This window comes from Botrytis deweyae (genome assembly GCF_014898535.1).
Source record: "Botrytis deweyae strain B1 chromosome Unknown BDEW_013, whole genome shotgun sequence".
NCBI classification, from domain to species: domain Eukaryota; kingdom Fungi; phylum Ascomycota; class Leotiomycetes; order Helotiales; family Sclerotiniaceae; genus Botrytis; species Botrytis deweyae.
Window position 1 is genome coordinate 296,495 of NW_024066220.1, and position 17,524 is coordinate 314,018.

The 17,524-nt window shown below is 43.3% G+C and overlaps 5 protein-coding genes across 5 annotated transcripts; 3 read left to right on the plus strand and 2 right to left on the minus strand.

The window, feature by feature from the left end:
- Window positions 1–1,014: 1,014 nt before the first annotated feature.
- EAE98_006236 (uncharacterized protein) lies at window positions 1,015–2,477 on the plus strand (the record flags this gene model as incomplete). The annotated part of the gene is made up of 4 exons (XM_038953859.1): window positions 1,015–1,318; window positions 1,371–1,876; window positions 1,928–2,382; window positions 2,438–2,477. The coding sequence occupies 4 exons, from the start codon at window positions 1,015–1,017 to the stop codon at window positions 2,475–2,477; spliced, it is 1,305 nt and encodes a 434-aa protein (XP_038809649.1).
- Window positions 2,478–3,674: 1,197 nt separating this feature from the next.
- On the plus strand, window positions 3,675–6,500 carry EAE98_006237 (uncharacterized protein; the record flags this gene model as incomplete). The annotated part of the gene is made up of 4 exons (XM_038953860.1): window positions 3,675–3,844; window positions 3,901–4,074; window positions 4,125–4,263; window positions 4,314–6,500. 4 exons carry the CDS (start codon window positions 3,675–3,677, stop codon window positions 6,498–6,500), a joined length of 2,670 nt encoding a protein of 889 aa, XP_038809650.1.
- Window positions 6,501–7,359: 859 nt separating this feature from the next.
- On the minus strand, window positions 7,360–8,400 carry EAE98_006238 (uncharacterized protein; the record flags this gene model as incomplete). The annotated part of the gene is made up of 3 exons (XM_038953861.1): window positions 7,360–7,630; window positions 7,711–7,861; window positions 7,932–8,400. 3 exons carry the CDS (start codon window positions 8,398–8,400, stop codon window positions 7,360–7,362), a joined length of 891 nt encoding a protein of 296 aa, XP_038809651.1.
- Window positions 8,401–10,301: 1,901 nt separating this feature from the next.
- Window positions 10,302–12,545, plus strand: EAE98_006239 (uncharacterized protein; the record flags this gene model as incomplete). The annotated part of the gene is made up of 1 exon (XM_038953862.1): window positions 10,302–12,545. One exon carries the CDS (start codon window positions 10,302–10,304, stop codon window positions 12,543–12,545), a length of 2,244 nt encoding a protein of 747 aa, XP_038809652.1.
- A 966-nt stretch (window positions 12,546–13,511) lies between these two features.
- EAE98_006240 (uncharacterized protein) lies at window positions 13,512–16,739 on the minus strand (the record flags this gene model as incomplete). The annotated part of the gene is made up of 1 exon (XM_038953863.1): window positions 13,512–16,739. The coding sequence occupies one exon, from the start codon at window positions 16,737–16,739 to the stop codon at window positions 13,512–13,514; it is 3,228 nt and encodes a 1,075-aa protein (XP_038809653.1).
- Between the last annotated feature and the right edge of the window lie 785 nt (window positions 16,740–17,524).

The window sequence follows — 17,524 nt, forward strand, 5'->3', positions numbered from 1 at the left end:
GGGAGAAGAAAAGATTGATCTAGATAGAAGTGTACTAGGTAGGTGAGTGAGGAGTGAGATGATAGGCTCGATAGGTATTTCGAGTGTATGGTGGGTGAAAATGGTGGGAGGAGAGGGAAGAAGTGGGTGAAGATTCACAAATACGACACGATGCAAGTAATATCTGCCTAGGCACCTAGTAGGTACTCCATATAGTGCCACGTGAGGATCTACCCACCTACCGGAATCCCATGAATACTGTGAATATCATGGATATCGTGAACACCATGAATACTATGAATACTTCGTATATATACATATACATATATATATGTATACACACGGTTTATTTATATATATATTCACAATACTACCTGCAAATTGAAGACACCTAGTAGGGAATCCTTGCAAGGCTTATTATAAACTCCCCCATGTTCTCAAATTCCAATTTATACCTTGAATTGTCTTATTATTCTCATCATTTTTATCCTTCTGATCACTCCTCACCCCCTTGCTCTCCCATCTTCGCCGCGTTTCGTTTATGGTAATAATCCATAAAATCCATATAATCCCAATCATCCCAATCATCCCATAGAGATGTTTAATGGGCCTGTGTGGTCCTCCGTAGATCATTTAATCTTTTATTCATAGCTACAGAATTGCAACTACATCTCTAATCTTAACTAACCGCGAACCAAACATCCAAAATTTCACTTCTAAATTCCTCTTGTCACTTCCTTCAATTCTTTCTTCTAATTCATTATTCATTCGTACACTCATTTACTCAATTCTTTTCCCCTCCTTCAATCAATTTCCTTTCTTATCGTACTCAATTCATAACCAAAAGCTAATTCGTGTTTCAATTCTTATTACGAAAGGCAACAATGCAGGAATAGGAGAGGGGTCGACCGCGATTGAAGCGTCGTTCAGGGTTGCTCCATCGCGTGTTAGGACTGGAAGAAAGAATTGCAAGAAGTGTCAAAAATTTCATCGTCTTAACTCTGCGACACACAAATCGGGGGATATCCTGGTATTATGGCAACATCAGATAGATTGCCACGGACCACACCAGGCCTGGGACTACCATTCGAAGCATATAATAATAATTTTCAACATGATTCCCTTACGGTCCCACGTCAGTTCTCGGATTCTGCGAGCGTCGGTTCATCGGAGAATGTTGCCATGAAAGGGAAAAAGAGAGCTGGTTCTCAGCATGCCGTTCGACCCAAAACCTACTCGTCCGCCTCTTATAGGACCTACAGTACCCAAAACACACAATCGACAACTAGCACGCATGCACAGAATCGAGCAGCTCAAAGGGAAGTTCGTTCCCTCCCTTGTAAGTTATTGGCCCTCAGTCGAACTCTCGACTTGAGCTTACCTGTCAAAAGCCTGGATAGATTCATATGAAGACAACGACCCACCATCGCAACCCAAAAGAGTTTCCACCCCTTCGAGAATACATCCAGCTCAGCATAATTCTACACCAACTCAATCTTCGCGAAGAATATCTCTCGATGGATATGTTGACTCCGATGATGATACGTACAATGCCATAAGCGACAAGAAAGTAGAGACGGGTTTCTTTGGAGGTTTGCGCGAACCGGTCAGAGGTAGGAAATGGGATCATGCTAGAGACGCGGAACCTGTCATTCTTAGGGCTGGGGTACAACCAAATGCAGCTGTATGGCGAACTTTTATCAAAGCATCATCGTATGGTGTGCCCGAAGGAGAGGATCGCAAATTAGTCGATCCGGCATTTTTAAATAATTTAACTCCCGGTTACGATAGACCATGGTGCGGGGATCTTGAGAAGGGTGAAGGTGACGATGATGATAACATTACATCTCTCATATACAACAAAAGGAAACGGGAAACCTTTCTAAAACGCGTGCAGGTAAGCTCCACACTCTGCTTTTGGAATGAATGATTGGCTAACGGTATCTAGCAAACCATTCTCATGAACCCCTATGTTCCCCTTATTTTTCGACTGATTGTGCTTATAACTTCAATAATCGCCTTGAGCATTGCAGGCTCGGTTCATCATCTTTCGAATAAATACTCCTATTCTCAAAGTCCATCTACAACTATGGCAATTGTAGTAGATGTGATTGCAATTCCGTATACTCTCTACATGACCTGGGATGAATATACGGGTAAACCTTTAGGCCTTCGAGCACCGAAAGCCAAAATTCGACTCGTTCTTTTAGATCTCTTTTTCATTATTCTTGAGGCTTCTAATTTGACATTAGCTTTTGATGCCATATCAGACGACAACGGGAGCTGTAAAGTCGGAAACACGGGATATAATGGTGTGGTATGTCATAGAGCTAAAACACTCTGTGCCATAATAACCATAGCATTACTCGCATGGGGGATGACTTTTGCAGTTAGCATATTCCGGTACGTTCCTTCGTCTGAGGTGTATTTCTTTTCAACGTTGCTAATGTTCTATCAGGCTTGTAGAAAGGGTGGGTGGTCGAGAAGAGGCCGAATGAGTACATACTATCTCTGTCTCTTCAGACAATATTTTTCTTTAGTAAATATGGGCCAAGTGAAGGCAAGGCGTTGGGTATATATCAGTTGGGTTGAAAAAATTAGAAAAGCAAAATTTGTACATTTGGAATTGTTTACATGTCAGCGGACACTGAGACTTGAAGCTACTCTCATTGTCTCAACACTAATGCGATAATAGGAGTAGATGAGAGCACCTTTTTCATTTGTTATATCATCATTTAGATATAGATCTAAAGCATGCGAAAAGAAACTTTATTTAAACGCCAATCAGGATGTTTTAAGCCACGAACGCCTATCATTCATTCATTTCGTCCGCATACGACTAAACTCGTCATACATATACTTGAGCTTTAACGAATGAAGTGTGTTGGACAAATACGAAAATGCTTCTACAGCTTTAAATGGCTTCATCTATTTGAACCTGGAGCTGCTTCTTCGCAAGCCGCTTCCCCGCACAAGTTTCATGTACCTATGTGCCAATGTTTGTAGGTCTCGATGAATGATGAGCAGTACAGAGAGAGTAATAAGTAACTTTACCCGACTCCAATGTAAATAGCATTCTATACAATTCCTTCTTTCTCATTCAAGCTATCAGAATTGCATTCACAGTAACATTGCTATCTTCGATACTAATCCGGGATAATCCCCCAAAAGCTTCAACAAACACAATCGAAGTTCTGGGAACGATCTAGATCACATTCTCATGCATTAGTTGACCTTACGTAATCTAACCCGCATACATACCCCGGCATTTTGCATGCAGCGTGATGGCGATCAAATCTCCAGGAAGCTATCATCCCACTACGGAGACTTAGTTGGTTTACTTTACATTCTCTTCGTTTTTTGTGCGTACTACTTATATTGATTCCAGTTGACTGCTTTTGATTTTGAAGATATTCGGATTTCAAAGCGTGAGAGAAGTACATCAACTCAATTCACCGTTAGCGTATTTATACCTAATCAAGGTTAAGCTTGGTGGACTGCCAAGGAACAAAGACATCGGCCGATATCACTTGGAGTTCTTGAGTAGATATCCGGGCAAAGAAGACAGGTGAGGAAAATTAAAGTCTGCCCTTTCAAGAAAATCGATTAGAAAATCCGCCGGTCAATAATCACAGGCGCATCTACTTGAGAGGTAAGACAGGAGCCAGAGACATTATGATCTCGCTCAATAAACCATGACAATGGCGGGTAACAATTCTGAAGCCAGCTTCATGAACAATGGCCACACTGTTGCCAACGGCGGTAATACCGGGAGTCGACTCACTCTGAATAATGAACTGTCGGGGCCGGGTCTGCTTAGAATTGGGAGGTTCAAATTCAGAGCAAAAATGGATGATCTACCACAGTTCGTTGAGTTCATCTTCTTTACTTAATTTTATACACTGACCCATATTCCAATAGAGATTGGTGGGTTGCATCAACTGCATTCCCTCTCATCGCTGCCACAATTGGGCCCTTGGCAAATGTTTTGTCAATTTCCGCTCTGGTAACAAAATGGAGGGCTGACCTACCTGATGATGGACAATTGCCATTTGGTGCTGATGAAAATGGCGTTGGCATACCTGATCCAGAATGGTGGGAGATCTTTGAAGAAACTCACGAATGTTACTAATTTGAGATTTAAGGGAAATCGTCCTAAATGCTATTTCTCTTGGATGTGGGTTTGCTGGCAATCTTTTCTTGCTCCTGAATTTTATGCGCAGGGTCAGGTATATCGTCGCATTACCTCTATCGATAATCTTCTGGTACTTGTCTACTGGCATCGTAAGTCTAAGGTCCTTGTGCCAATTTCAATTCTAACATGCATTTCATAGCTTATTGGTATCTTATTAGCTATGCACGAGTACGTCCCGCCAATTCGTCCTGGTCAAACTTGGTCTCAGGGATTCTGGTCCGCAGTTATGGCAGCTTCGTTATATCTCTTAGGGTCAATGGTTCTCATGGTCAATATGCTCGGCTATTTCCTCGGTCATTACCCACAACATTTTGAACTCGATGACGATCAAAGAACTTTGATCTTACAAACCATGATGTTCTTTATATGGTTAGCTGGTGGAGCTGGAGTTTATCAAACAGTCTGTGGCTTTCAATACGCTGATGCTCTCTATTTCTGTGATGTCACAATCTTGACGGTCGGTTTCGGAGATTTCGTGCCTAATAACAGTCTCGGTCGAGGGCTTCTTTTTCCATATGCTGTCATTGGCATCATCTTCCTTGGTCTTATGATCAATAGTTTGCGCAAATTCGCTTCTGGTATGTCACAGGACAAGATTGTCAAGCATCATGCAATGCGTCAACAACAGGAAACCTTTGGTCGTTCAGTCACGAATGAGAAAGAGATTCGCGACCGTCTCGGCTTACCTCCCAAACCTGACATACATCGCCGTGGTGCAGTGGGAGATTCTTCCGGAGCTTCCGGTTCAGGCTTAATGCGCCGTCCTTCGCTTGACCAGTATGGTCATTTTGATGTTCAGGGCCAGAACATCACTTTCCATCAAAGGAGAGCCTATTCCTCTGGTGGTCGAGGGGGAGCTGGGCTGACACATAATTCACTCATTCCTCTTAGTCGCGACGCTAAGCTTCATAAACATGCCGAAAACAAATCTCCTCAAGTAAAGCATGCTAAGCGTAGAGAGAAATTAATTCTACTCAGAGAAGAAAAGGATCGTTTTGATGCTATGCGCCAGATTCAAACAAATGTACGAAAATTCAAGCAATACTACGCACTATCAATGTCTATCTTCGCCTTCTCAATTCTATGGTGCGGAGGTGCCACTGTTTTCTGGAGAGCCGAAAAGCGTGAACAAGACTTAACATACTTTCAGGCTTTGTATTTTTGCTACGTTTCTCTTTTAACTATTGGTTATGGCGATTTCGCACCGAAATCCAATGCTGGGAAACCCTTCTTTGTCGTTTGGTCTTTGATTGCAATACCTACCATGACGATTCTCATTTCAGATATGAGTTCTACAGTTATAGCAGCCATTAATCGTGGTACATTCACATTAGCCGATTGGACGATTATGCCTAAAGCGGGTGTTTGGCATGATTTTCTCATGAATCACCCAAGAATACATGCATGGATATCGAAAAAGACAGATGAAAGAGAAGCTAAAAAGCGTATTCGTCATGGTTTCGAATTGCAAAATCCTGACGATAGACAAATACCTATAATTGACGACATCGGTCCAGATCCAGAATCCTCTCTGGGTCAGGTTGTTGAGGAAATTGAGGAACCTCCTGAACACACCGAACATGATCTAGCCCGAAAATTAGCAACAGCTATCAAACGCGTCGCGAACGATCTACGAGCTGAGAAACCAAAGAAATATAGTTATGAGGAATGGGTGGAGTTCACTCGCTTAATCAGATTCAGCACGCACAATGCGAAGGAAGTTGAGGAGGAAGAGGAAGATGAGGGATTGGTCGAATGGGATTGGATTGGTGAGGATAGTCCGATGTTAGCGGATGTTAGCGAGAGTGAATGGGTATTAGATCGGCTATGTGAGAGCTTGAATAGGTATACGAGACGACAGGGAAAAATTACGAGAACCCAACAGGCTGAGATGGACAGGATAGAGGAGAGTGAGAGGAAACATCTTCATAGGAAGGCGAAGCACAGTTTGCATTATCCTGCACATCCGGGACCGAGAACCCCAAGTCCGGAATTGAAAAGGGGGTCGGGGCAGAGTGGGGGCGGAGATAGTTCGAGTTGGAAAGGTGGCTCGGTTGATAGTAAGGTTGAAGATGTGAATGACGATGCAGATGAAGGAGTAAAACGTCATATTGTCTTTATTGATGATGCTGGTGATAAAGAAACAAGAAGTCACATATCACCGAGTAGTATCGGGGAGGGAAACGGGGGTGGCAGCGGGAGTCAATCTCTCGCGAATCCAAGCCCAGCTGTTCTTAGAAGTAGCGACGGAGACGGAGATGAAGATAACGATAAAGATATGACTGAAGTGCTAGGGGGACCCGGTAGAAGTCAAATCTTGAAATGACAGCATTAAGCGAATGAGTAACGAGTGCTGGGCGCAACGTAACGTAAAGTAGACATTTCTGGTGCGTAGCTATTGGTGTTCGGAGTGGGGTTTTCCTAGGCGCTATAAGTGTATCTTCAGTATTAATGGGCCGGTGTCAGTATATCTTGGCGTCAGAATTAGGATGAGCTTATTAGATAGCTTAGTGTATTGACACATTTTACACCTTACAATATTCAATCACACAGGAAAGTCATCGGTGGTACATCGTTGTATCTTTCAGTCCAGGGTAGTGTAGGCCGTGATGAATTTTGCGGCGATATATGGGAGATGAGGTTGATGATGAGATGTGCTGAAATGTTTCGTAAGTGAAGGATGGAGTTATTGGCTAGTTCTAGTTACCTAGTAGTTGTGTGGAAGTGGAATTTCTCAGTGTGGGTTGGATAGTTGGGGTCGATATCACGTATATGTATCAGATTCACATGTCATGTATGCATGGTATAACAAAATCTTCTTGATTGATAGGTACTACTGGGTACGCAATTGACATTTGAAAGTACGGAATAAATTCTATTTGAAATGAATCAAAGTATCTATATAATCAACTGCTCCTCTGGTATCCAGTACAATCCATATAACTACTCTTCGAATTGAGATGTGAAAATCAAGAAAGAGAAAGAGAAATAGAAATAGAAAGAAATGGATATCGATTACCCCTTTCCTTTTATCGTTCCCTACGCCTAGTTTACGCCTACTACTATGTTGTATCCCAATACCGCATGGAAAGATAGGATATTAGATCTTCTTGTCACTAAATGTGAGTGTAAAAAATATAAAACCAAAAAAAATCCGAAATCAAATTCAAAATCAAATTCAAATTTTAAATCAAAACTCCCAATCCCAAAAAGAAAGCCAGCATACCCAAAGAGGCGCTCATCTTTGCGACATCATTCGTACTAGTAGTAGTAGCCGCGCGCGTAAGACTCTGCGCGCTTTGTGCATTTGCGGTTCCGTTTGTGGAGGAGGAAGAGGTGGAAGTGGAGGAGGTGGTTTCGCCGGACATTTTATCGGTGATGAATTTCGCGGCGGCGGTTCCGTAGGTGGTGACGTAGGAGAGGTGGACTTGGAGGGAGTTGCCGGAGTCGCAGAATCTGATTGGGGTGTTAGAATGGTTGAAGGGGGTTGGGACGTAGAGAGGGTAGAGATAGTAGGCGAAGAGGGAATGACTTACTCATCTTGATCGTCACAATAAGAGACTGTTTTCTCGGCAGGACAGGCGGCAATATTTTGACGGGTAAAAAGTCCATTGTTTTTGGCGGTACCGGCGTTGAATGTTTCGGCTGGGACGTGGGATGGATCGCCCATTAGGACCATTGCCACGACTGAGTTTTCGGTTAGTCAAATTCCCTCTTCTTAAGTTCCAAATTGTCAATAAGGAAAATGAAAACTCACCATTACTACTAATATTCGCCGACAACGCCTGAGGATTCCCAGCAAATCCCGTTTCAGAAGTCCCACACATAACATCCGCCGCCACCTGCGCACCCTGCGAATACCCCATCACTGCCATCTTACTCCCGGGACACTTTTCCGCATACGCCTGTATCAATTTCTGCATGGCGGCTACGCCCGACGCTTCAGAAGCTTGATACTGCGTAAGTGTAGCCGGATAATCTACGGATTCGGAGTCGGAGCCGGGAAGAGAGGCTTTGACCATGGTGGCGACGGAGCCGATGATTCCCTCGCCGGGGGCTTCGGTGGAGGCGCGAGCAACGATCATGTGGATTGCGCCGGCGGGAACGCAGGCGGAGGAGGTGCTGGAGGTGCTGGAGTTTGCGCGGGGGTAGTGGGGTGCGGAGATGGTGGATGCGGAGGCTAGGGTTGTGAGGGCTAGAGAGAGGAGGAGGGATGGGGAGTACATTTTGATTTGATTTTGATTTCGTTGATAATGAATGGTAATGAAAGAATGGTTGACAGCGCAGCTGGTACTGGTATTTGTATTCTGAAATGAATGGAGTGAAGATTGGTTAACCAAAAGATGAATGAATGTAACAAGAATGCTATGCTAAGATAACAACGGGAAATAGATATTATATAAGATCTCCCAGCCCTATAAGTTGATCATTATGATAGATGACCCGTTATGGTATTTTCGTTACATTTCCGTTTTTGGGATATCTTCACGAATCCTAACTCAGTACGATATGCCGAGCGATGGAAACCATCCGGTGTAGTGGCTGAACTCAGGCACTTGTAGTGGATCGTCTGTACTCCCGGGCATGATCAGACTGAAGAGCTTAAGACCAGAGAAGCGCTTCCACCAAAATGTTCTCTCGCGATCAAACCCCGATTAGGAAATCCCTAGGTATTAATGTCGCACGAGCCACGGCATATATTTAATTTACAGGGAGATGCTTTCTTCAACAAGAACACGTGATTGACAATGCTGTGAAACAAATGGAGATATGGATGCCGTGCGTTTCAATACCGGTTGTTGTCTGTGCTAGGAGGTTTAGGATTTCAGATGAAGAGTATGAAGGAAAGGGCTTGGATTTAAATGAGCCAATCGCAACTTTGCTTTCGGCCTGGTGGAACATTGATCGCCTTCAAATAAGTTATGAAGATTTCCAAGATTGTCTAGAAAAGTCGATAATTCTCCTTGTGTGCCCACAAATCCCGAGGTTAACTTGACAACATTGTGGATGGAAGAAAATGCTTCCACCGGGGACTTGGGATGTCTGTTTCCATGAGTGAAGTCACGTAATATATTCCAAAATAAGTGGCTCTTGCTCTCATGCTATATATTTGAGGTATAGAATGACGGGTACTCGATCTGGCCTTCGCCATCAACAATGCGATTAGCTTTCAAAATGGTGAAGTATCTGCTTGCCCAGAATTTAGATCTAGTCAAGATTTGCGGTGAGCGTCGAGAAGTATAATGACTGGTTGTCAAAATCGTAAACGATGTACTCTACTCTCATCCAGACGGGGATTCAACAGTGAGGCCCATTGAGTCCACTTGGGTGTGTTTACAATGGTATTTTGTTACGACGAACAAAATTGACATAAAGCATATTGATTATGGTTATGCTGTCACCCTTGAGACATCTGCGGAGCAGTTCTTGTCTGATGATTACGTCTGAGAATCCACCAATATGAGCAAAAAGTAAATGCGCCATCCACGGCACTTATTGAACTGTCGTTGTCGATATATAAGAACGGGACATTCGGAACTTCTTGTGTAGCAAGCCGAAAAGTATATCACGATAGAGGCTTCTGTGATGATTCCGTGTTGTATGTACTTGTACTTATCTCATTTGGACAATGGCAAGATAATATCCCAGTTACAAGCCATATAAAACAAGGGACTTACAAAAGAAAATATAGCTCAACGGCGTCAACAACACTCGTTTCTCTTGCTCAAAATGCTAGACAGTGGTTTCATTCATCTAATAATGACCTGTCGCTACCAGCACATCGAAGAACTATCTTCGGTATCGATAAAGTAATTAGAAATGGTGTAGACATACTCCCGAGGTCGATACAGAGAACCTCTCAGGAGCTTGGAACCGATATTCATGTTGCTGGCTTTTTCATGATTACCTGGTAGATTGTTGAGCCGGGATTAATTTAAAATCTAGCTTACTCCGAGTGCCGATGTTGAACTCCGTCACGAACGGTATTGCTAATCCTCTATCAACCTGTGTTTTCTCGACACATCTTTTCAATTTTCCTTATTATCTTGTTGGTCCTACAAGCAAATTCTAACTAGCTATCATTGTAATGCGATAATTGTTTAAACCTTCTATATACTCAATACATATGTCGATCCGCAGAGAGAACGGACACGGAGTTGTCCCACGGAGACGAAATGGCAAACAGCCCGCGTGTGAGCCATGCAGAAAAGCCAAAATTTCTTGTGATCATAGTCTTCCCGTATGTGATCGATGTAAGCGACGGAAAGCATCGGCAAAATGTATATACCTCTCAGCTCCTATGACCCGTCGACCACCTACAGGGGAATCCAATACAAGCAGGGAGCACGAACAAACTGCCGGTACTCTGTCAACCCCCACTCCAACTCCAGCTCCAACTCCAACTCCTTCTATTATATCTACACATGATCACCTGCTTTCTCCCGATAGTAGGCCCACGGAACCAGGAAGAATACAATCCGGGGGTTTCTTTGGCCCAACAAACTTCTCCGCTGTATTCGAGGAAAATCGGGAGAATATCGGTAACGATATACAAATCTCCAATGACTCTGGTGCACTTCCATCTTATGACAGTCTCCAGACTCATAACTTCCTGATGCTGCCCGGAAACGCATTTGGAGGATCCCCACGAATCCAGCTCGGAATCAAGATATTGCAAAAACTGCCCGACAAACGAACATGTGACCATTTGCTGAAATGGTTTTTGGAAAGGAAGGGCGAGTGTAGTCCTTATACCCCGAGACTAATTTCAGCACAAATAGTATATTCTTTGTGGTCTCAGTGGGGAAAGGAGTTTAAAGAGCCAAGACGTCTCGACGATATGGAACGTATATCTACGCATCTATGCAGGAACTCCGAGCATCATTTACAGGAGGCAGAGGATTACCAACCTTGGTTAGACAGTATTACAGGACCCAATATGAGATGGGAGTCTGTGGGACTCATATTTGCGGCTCTATGTCAATCCATTTTGTCGCTATCTGAAAGAGATGCTTTTTTTACAACTCAGCCTGGGCAAAGGAAAGACCGAAAACATTTCGCTCTAGAGTTGAAAGATTGCATACAAGCTTGTGTTACATTGTCTAATTATATGGACTACATTAATACCGTCATGGTAGGACTTTTGACTCAAAATCTTATAATTGCTACTGTAATCATGGGCGACGCGAGTTTGATTGTTTGGAGACAGATAGGAGACTTGGTTAGCATGTCAACGGCACTTGGTCTCCATCGCCAACCGGATAATGATGGACCCGTCACATTCTTATCCGAGTGTAAAAGACGTTTATTTACAATAATATTCAATGTCGATAAAAGTTCTGCTCATCTTACGGGTCGTCCACCGGCGTTGAGTTACCGCTATACGCGGTTCCGCTTCCCTCTTGACATCGACGATGAAGTATTTGCTCAAGGTCCCGAAGCCCTTAGGAAAGCTGCGGAGAAATTAGACGCCAATGGCTGGAATCAAGAAGGCAGAATGACAAACGCAACGTACATTCGCGCTCACGGCTATCTTACTATAATCACCGATGAAATTCTCGAACTATCTCTCACTGGTAATATCAGCGATACCCGCATTACCGATCTTCTAGCTCGTCTACAAGAAACCTACGATGGTTTCCCCTGCTACACTCATTACCGTCCTAACGACGTATACTCTCCTTTGATATCTGATAGTGTACTATGGCGTCGCATCGGTCTGCGTCTCACATATCTCGAACAACGACTCACGCTCGAACGACTCGCTCACAAATCTCTCCTTCTCTCCGGCCAATCCATGATATCCTGCGCTCTCGAAATGCTCCAACTGACCGTCCTCTTCTGGGTCCAACGCGATCGCTTCGTCGAACACCATCATGATTACGATTGGATGCTGATGTGTTGGGGTGTTCCCTCCAGTGGAGTCTTGTGTGTAGAAATCCTTAAACAGATGAAATCGCCGCATGAATCGACGATCAAACTCCCGACGTCGGAAATTGTGCAGAACTTAAGTTTGTTGGTGGGGTTTTTCGAATGGATTAAACCGAGTGCGGGGAATTATCTGCTGTGTGGACGTATGAGTAAATTGGTGAAGAGGATTCTAGATCAGATTTTGAATCATCGAGTTGGTGGTCGTGGGAATTCGCAGGGACAGGGACAAGAGGGGGAGAGGAGTGGAATGGGGTTGGTTGAGGATGGGAATGATGGGTTGGGAGGTGAGAATGGAAATGGGAATGTGGATGTGGGTATGATGGGAGTAGATGATCTGGATGCAATGGGTGATGATGTGGGAGCATTTGGGAATCTGGATTGGTTGAATGAGTTAGATTGGAGTCGAGGACCTTGGATGAATTTAGATGGCCTTACTTGATCCAAAATTTAATTAAATGTTAATAATATATGTCGGTCAAATATCATTGTAGAGGCTCGCAAGTTTCAGTACTCCAGGCGAAGAAAAAAATTATATAAATTGATGAAGATATACCGAGCGTGATTACAATATTCAGCCCAGTGCTCCGAATTCAAAATTGCGAGAGGATAGTATACCAGGTACACGCAACTTAAGTAACAGCTCTGTAGAACGCTTTCAAGATCTTAAGGATCTTCTTTCCACTAGTCAACTGTAAGATCTTACCTCCAATATCTCACAATTCAGATTCAGAAAACCCAAAACAAGAATTCTACCACTGAACTAGAGAACCCTCGTTTCTTCTACTATTATATGATGTGTGTGTTACTTCCAATGGACTGTACTCTTTCATACTCATTAGATGTTTAGTGCTTGATTGGAGTTCAGGAGATTGAGCTAGAGAGAGAAGGGAAGGAGGTTCTTTGTTGGGGAAGAGAAGAAAGAGGAAGGAATGGCGGTTTCTTTGAGGATGATGAAATGATGTAAAGCTGAGACGAGATGGGGGGGAGGGGGGTCTTTGTTATGTGCTGGGGGAGGGTATTGAGAAGTAGATAGAAGGAAGAAAGGGAGGAATATTTAGGGGGCTTTTTTGTTATATGTGATACGAAACGAAATGAGAGATGAAGACAAGAAGAAGACATAGAACAGTATTTAGCTGATTGAAAGGACACTACTGGGAGATGAGAAGAGAGGTCGGTGATGGTATAATAGAATGATAATATTTAGTACAAAATATTCACTCACATTTGAAATGGATACCAAAGGACTATTCTAAAACTTATGGAGTAGAAATGCAAATTAGTTGAGATATATCATACATACATAATATGTTACTCTATCTCGTTCGATACATTATAAGTTGAGGAAAATTACAGAAACATAATAAGCAACAAGATGAATAGATAAACAGCATATCCGCAAACTCTCTTACACATAATCCTCATGCCAATCATCCTCCTCCACTTCCTTTCCCTTCTTCCCCTTGACTTCTTCGGGCACCTCTTCCTCGCCAACCCCCAACCTCTCACCTGCCCCCCATTTCTTCGTAAATCTGTTCTCCACCAACTTCATATTCGTGATTCTCCTAGCCTCCTTTTCGCTCAGCTCCTTCCAGTGCCTCGATTCCCTCTGTTCCATATCGTAAATTCCAGTTTTCTTCTCCTTACCCTCCTTCACCTTTGTCTCCAAATCTTCCAAATCCATAATCATATCATTCAAGTGTCTCCCCTTGATCAAATGAGCACGGTCATGCTTCTTATAGCTCTGTCCTGGTATTGTACCCGGCGCATTACGGATACGAGTTAACGCGAGTGCGCGTTGAGAAATATCCGTGACTTTGTTAAGAACGGATCCAGGATGTGGATATTCTGTTACTATTTCTTCATTTGTCAGTTCTTTTGTAGACTTTCGCTGTTCGCTTCGGAGTTTACTGTCGATAAGCTCATTATGTCTATTTATTTTCTGAATGCGCTCTTCTCGGCTGATTTTTATTGGCTCTTTAGGAGTTGCCGTACGCCATGCGCGTAGAACAAGACGCTTCCAATCTACGGTGGAAATCTGCTCACTTAAGGGACCGGGTTGGAGGATATGGTCTGAATTAACCCAGAGATCGAGTTCGGTGTCTGAAGGAAAATTGCCAGCAATAAAAAGTGAGCTTTTGAGAGCATCAAGAGAACTGTGTCGGAGGACCGCGCTGAAACGATAAATTTCTGTGCCGGTACGATCAGTCCTACCAGGAGGAGGTTTAATTCGTCCGGCTATACCCACTTTGACGTTCTTTTCTTCCTCTCTGAAACGGTTGACGCGGGTGATTAGGCCAGAGATAGATCCCCACTGTGGAATTGATTTGTGGCGACACCAAGATCTCAAATCGTCTTCTGACCATTGGGATGGTTCTGGAGCCAACTTGTGCAGAGGTGCTAATTGCTGCTCTAAAGTGAGGCCCACTTGAGGTGAGGGTTCTCTCAATTCCTCGCCCTTGATTACTCTTTCGAAGTAAGCTTTACACTCAGCTCTGACCTCCGCCCTCTGACTAGGAGTATTTGGAACAGGCATTTTCATTCTTACAGACAAACTGTCTATATCTTCATCCACAAAAAAGTCTATCAGGCCAAGGATGTACTTTGCTACAAGAACCGACTCCGGTTTTGGATCATCGTCATGAATCTCTCCCCAAAGTTTCTCTAGGAGATGGTACTGTATTTTTCGCATAATTTTATTCCCCATTTCCGTACCGTTGTCGAGTTTTGCTTGTTGTGCTGCGGCAGTTTTAGGTAATTGGAGCAACGAAAGACCATGTTGCAAGCAATAATACCATGCTTGAATTCTTGTCCAATGGCCAATCTCATTTGCCGATGCTTGGCTAAGTGCTTTCAAAACTTTTTCTGCAAGTGTAGAATTCTTATCCACCTTGTCTGCTTCGAGAAATGTTCTCAAACGCTTGCTTGGTCCTGAAAGAGAGTTGTTCAAGCTTCCGCGTTTTTTGACCCTTGGACCTGATGCGAACATCTCAGAGGCTGCTGCTTTTTCTTCGGCAGCTATTTCAGCCCAAACCTCTTTCCGAGCCTCTTCCACTAGTTTGTTTGGCGGAATGAGTTTTGTCGACCTGGGCTGGAAATCGGTTGTCGGACGATAGCGAACTTCGATTTGCGTTACGATTTCGGAATCATCATCTTGAATGTAGCCTATGTCCTCATCTAACATTCCATCGTCGTGCGTCTCGATGCTATAAGCAATTACCGTTCTATTATTATTCCCGGCAATGACCTTATCTTCCCATGAACAGGGCGTTTGTTCTCTTAGCAATCGTTCAAGCTCAGCATCGTAATTTTTATCTATTTCATCATGTATAGTGAAAGTAAAGGACTGCTTTTCTAATTTCATTTGCGCGACGATTTGGTCTTTTACGAGTCCTTGGACAGGCTGGCCCGAAGAGAACTTTGAAATTCTATAGTGGCCTTTCCATCTAGGAAGTTTTGCAATCGGATCCATCCACCAATTTGCCTTCACAGAGATAGCAGCCTCCGCTTTGTCACTGTAATCCAAGTTTAAGCTCTTTTTCAAGGTCGCAGCGAGTTGATGTAGAGGGACGCCGCGTTGATTAGCTTCCCACCAAGTCTGCCGAAATGCGTTTGAGAGATAACTGACAGGAATTGCATAGAGTTTTTCGTATAATGGCCGCTTGTGTTCTTTTTCATTGCCAAATAACTGATTGGTTTTAAATAAAGGTTGCCAATATAAAGACCACCCCAGACTACCAAATTTGGCATCTTGGTCATAAGATTCGCAGAATTGAGGATGGAATCCATTGAAAATCCAGCTCACGAAAGACCTTCCTAGCTCGCTATCGACGTCTTTCTCAACGTAAGGCTCATCACCAGAAGGTGGGTTGAACGACCGGTAATCTTGGAGGAATATTGCATGTCCAATTTCATGAATCATTGTAACTGCTGCCATAAACTGTGCTTTAACGCGAATTTCGGAACCAACCGGGTGGGTACGCATTGGTACCAATAGTAAATCCATGATTGCAATAACGAGTGGCCGTCGTACCCGGCCTGCTTGAGCAGCTTGTAAATCCGATTCCCTGACCTCATTCTCATCGAGTTCGTGAAAGTCTGCTTCTCCGTAATCTACTATTCTTGTGATACCATTCCAATTCCGAGTCGCATGCATTCTATCATTCAATCTCCATTTGATACATCTTGCGATGTCTTCAAGCTCCAACTCTGCTGCTTGAAGGTCCTTGAGCAAAACTGTGTGTTTCAACGGAATTACTTTTGGGCAGACAATATGGCTATGTTCAGCGTGCGATACTTCTTGCGGCGAGCCAAAGATGATGCTTGATGGCAAAAAACTTGCCAAATACGGCATTCCGACTTCTAAAAGCCGTGTGGCAAGTCGCATACTTGGCATTAAGAGCTGGTAGTCCTCATCAGAGACTTCCCATCTGCTGCGTGCAAACAATGGATGGACAGGGCCAGTCAAACTTGGAGCTGGTCCTCGAGGTGCCACTAGATTCATCAGTTTAGACAAGCAAGACTGCAATTGAGAATGACACTTACACATAGCTCCTCCAACTGCTAGACTTGTAGGATCCCATGGCTTTGATACTGCACCTTTCACCACACCTTGTTGTGAATTGTCTCCTGCCATAATGTCGACAGCAAAATATAGACTTCAAGGGCAACTTTGCACTATACTAAAACCTCGATGATATTTGTTAATACAAGGCAGAGAGTGTTAGACATGGAGCAGTAGTCTTAGCATTCCTCGAATAAGCGCACATGAAACTAAGAATGTAGATGCTATTGAGGTTAAAAGAGAAATCCGATTTCATTGTTCTCCAAGAATCACAGAGTTCTTTCATTTCCGATTCCTTTGCAGTATTCTTCAACACTTCAAAGACTCTCTCTTTGATGATTTTGGGCATAACAATTGTTTTCGGCCATTTTATGAGTATTCTTCCCATGTGGAAAGAAAACCAATGCACACAGCTATGTTAAAAAGCGAAAGATTCAAATAATAAGACTCATCTAAGTCCACCGATACTATATGAGGAAGTTTGATCATTATTCAAGTGATGATAGCAAATTTCAAGCAGTGATGATATCGGCGGTCGGAGATGAATGAACATATCTGGGAAGTATCTTGAAACCTGCCTTCGTAATAGGTTAGTTGATCGTTGATCGTTGATCGTTGATTCTATCTTGAAGAAGATTAGATTGTTTCTGCTGTAGACCTTGGGCACGGATTTGTATGGTCAAGATAGTCGGCACTCGATTGTGTCAACAAAGCTTGAGTTGAAATCGGAAGATCCAGTTGATAGTCAATACTTCGAGACGAGCTAGAATTTCCAGCTGATAAGCTTCAAGACATGGTTATGTAATCTTGAATGCCGGTACTCGAGTACATTTTTGTGCTTAGACCATAAACACGGA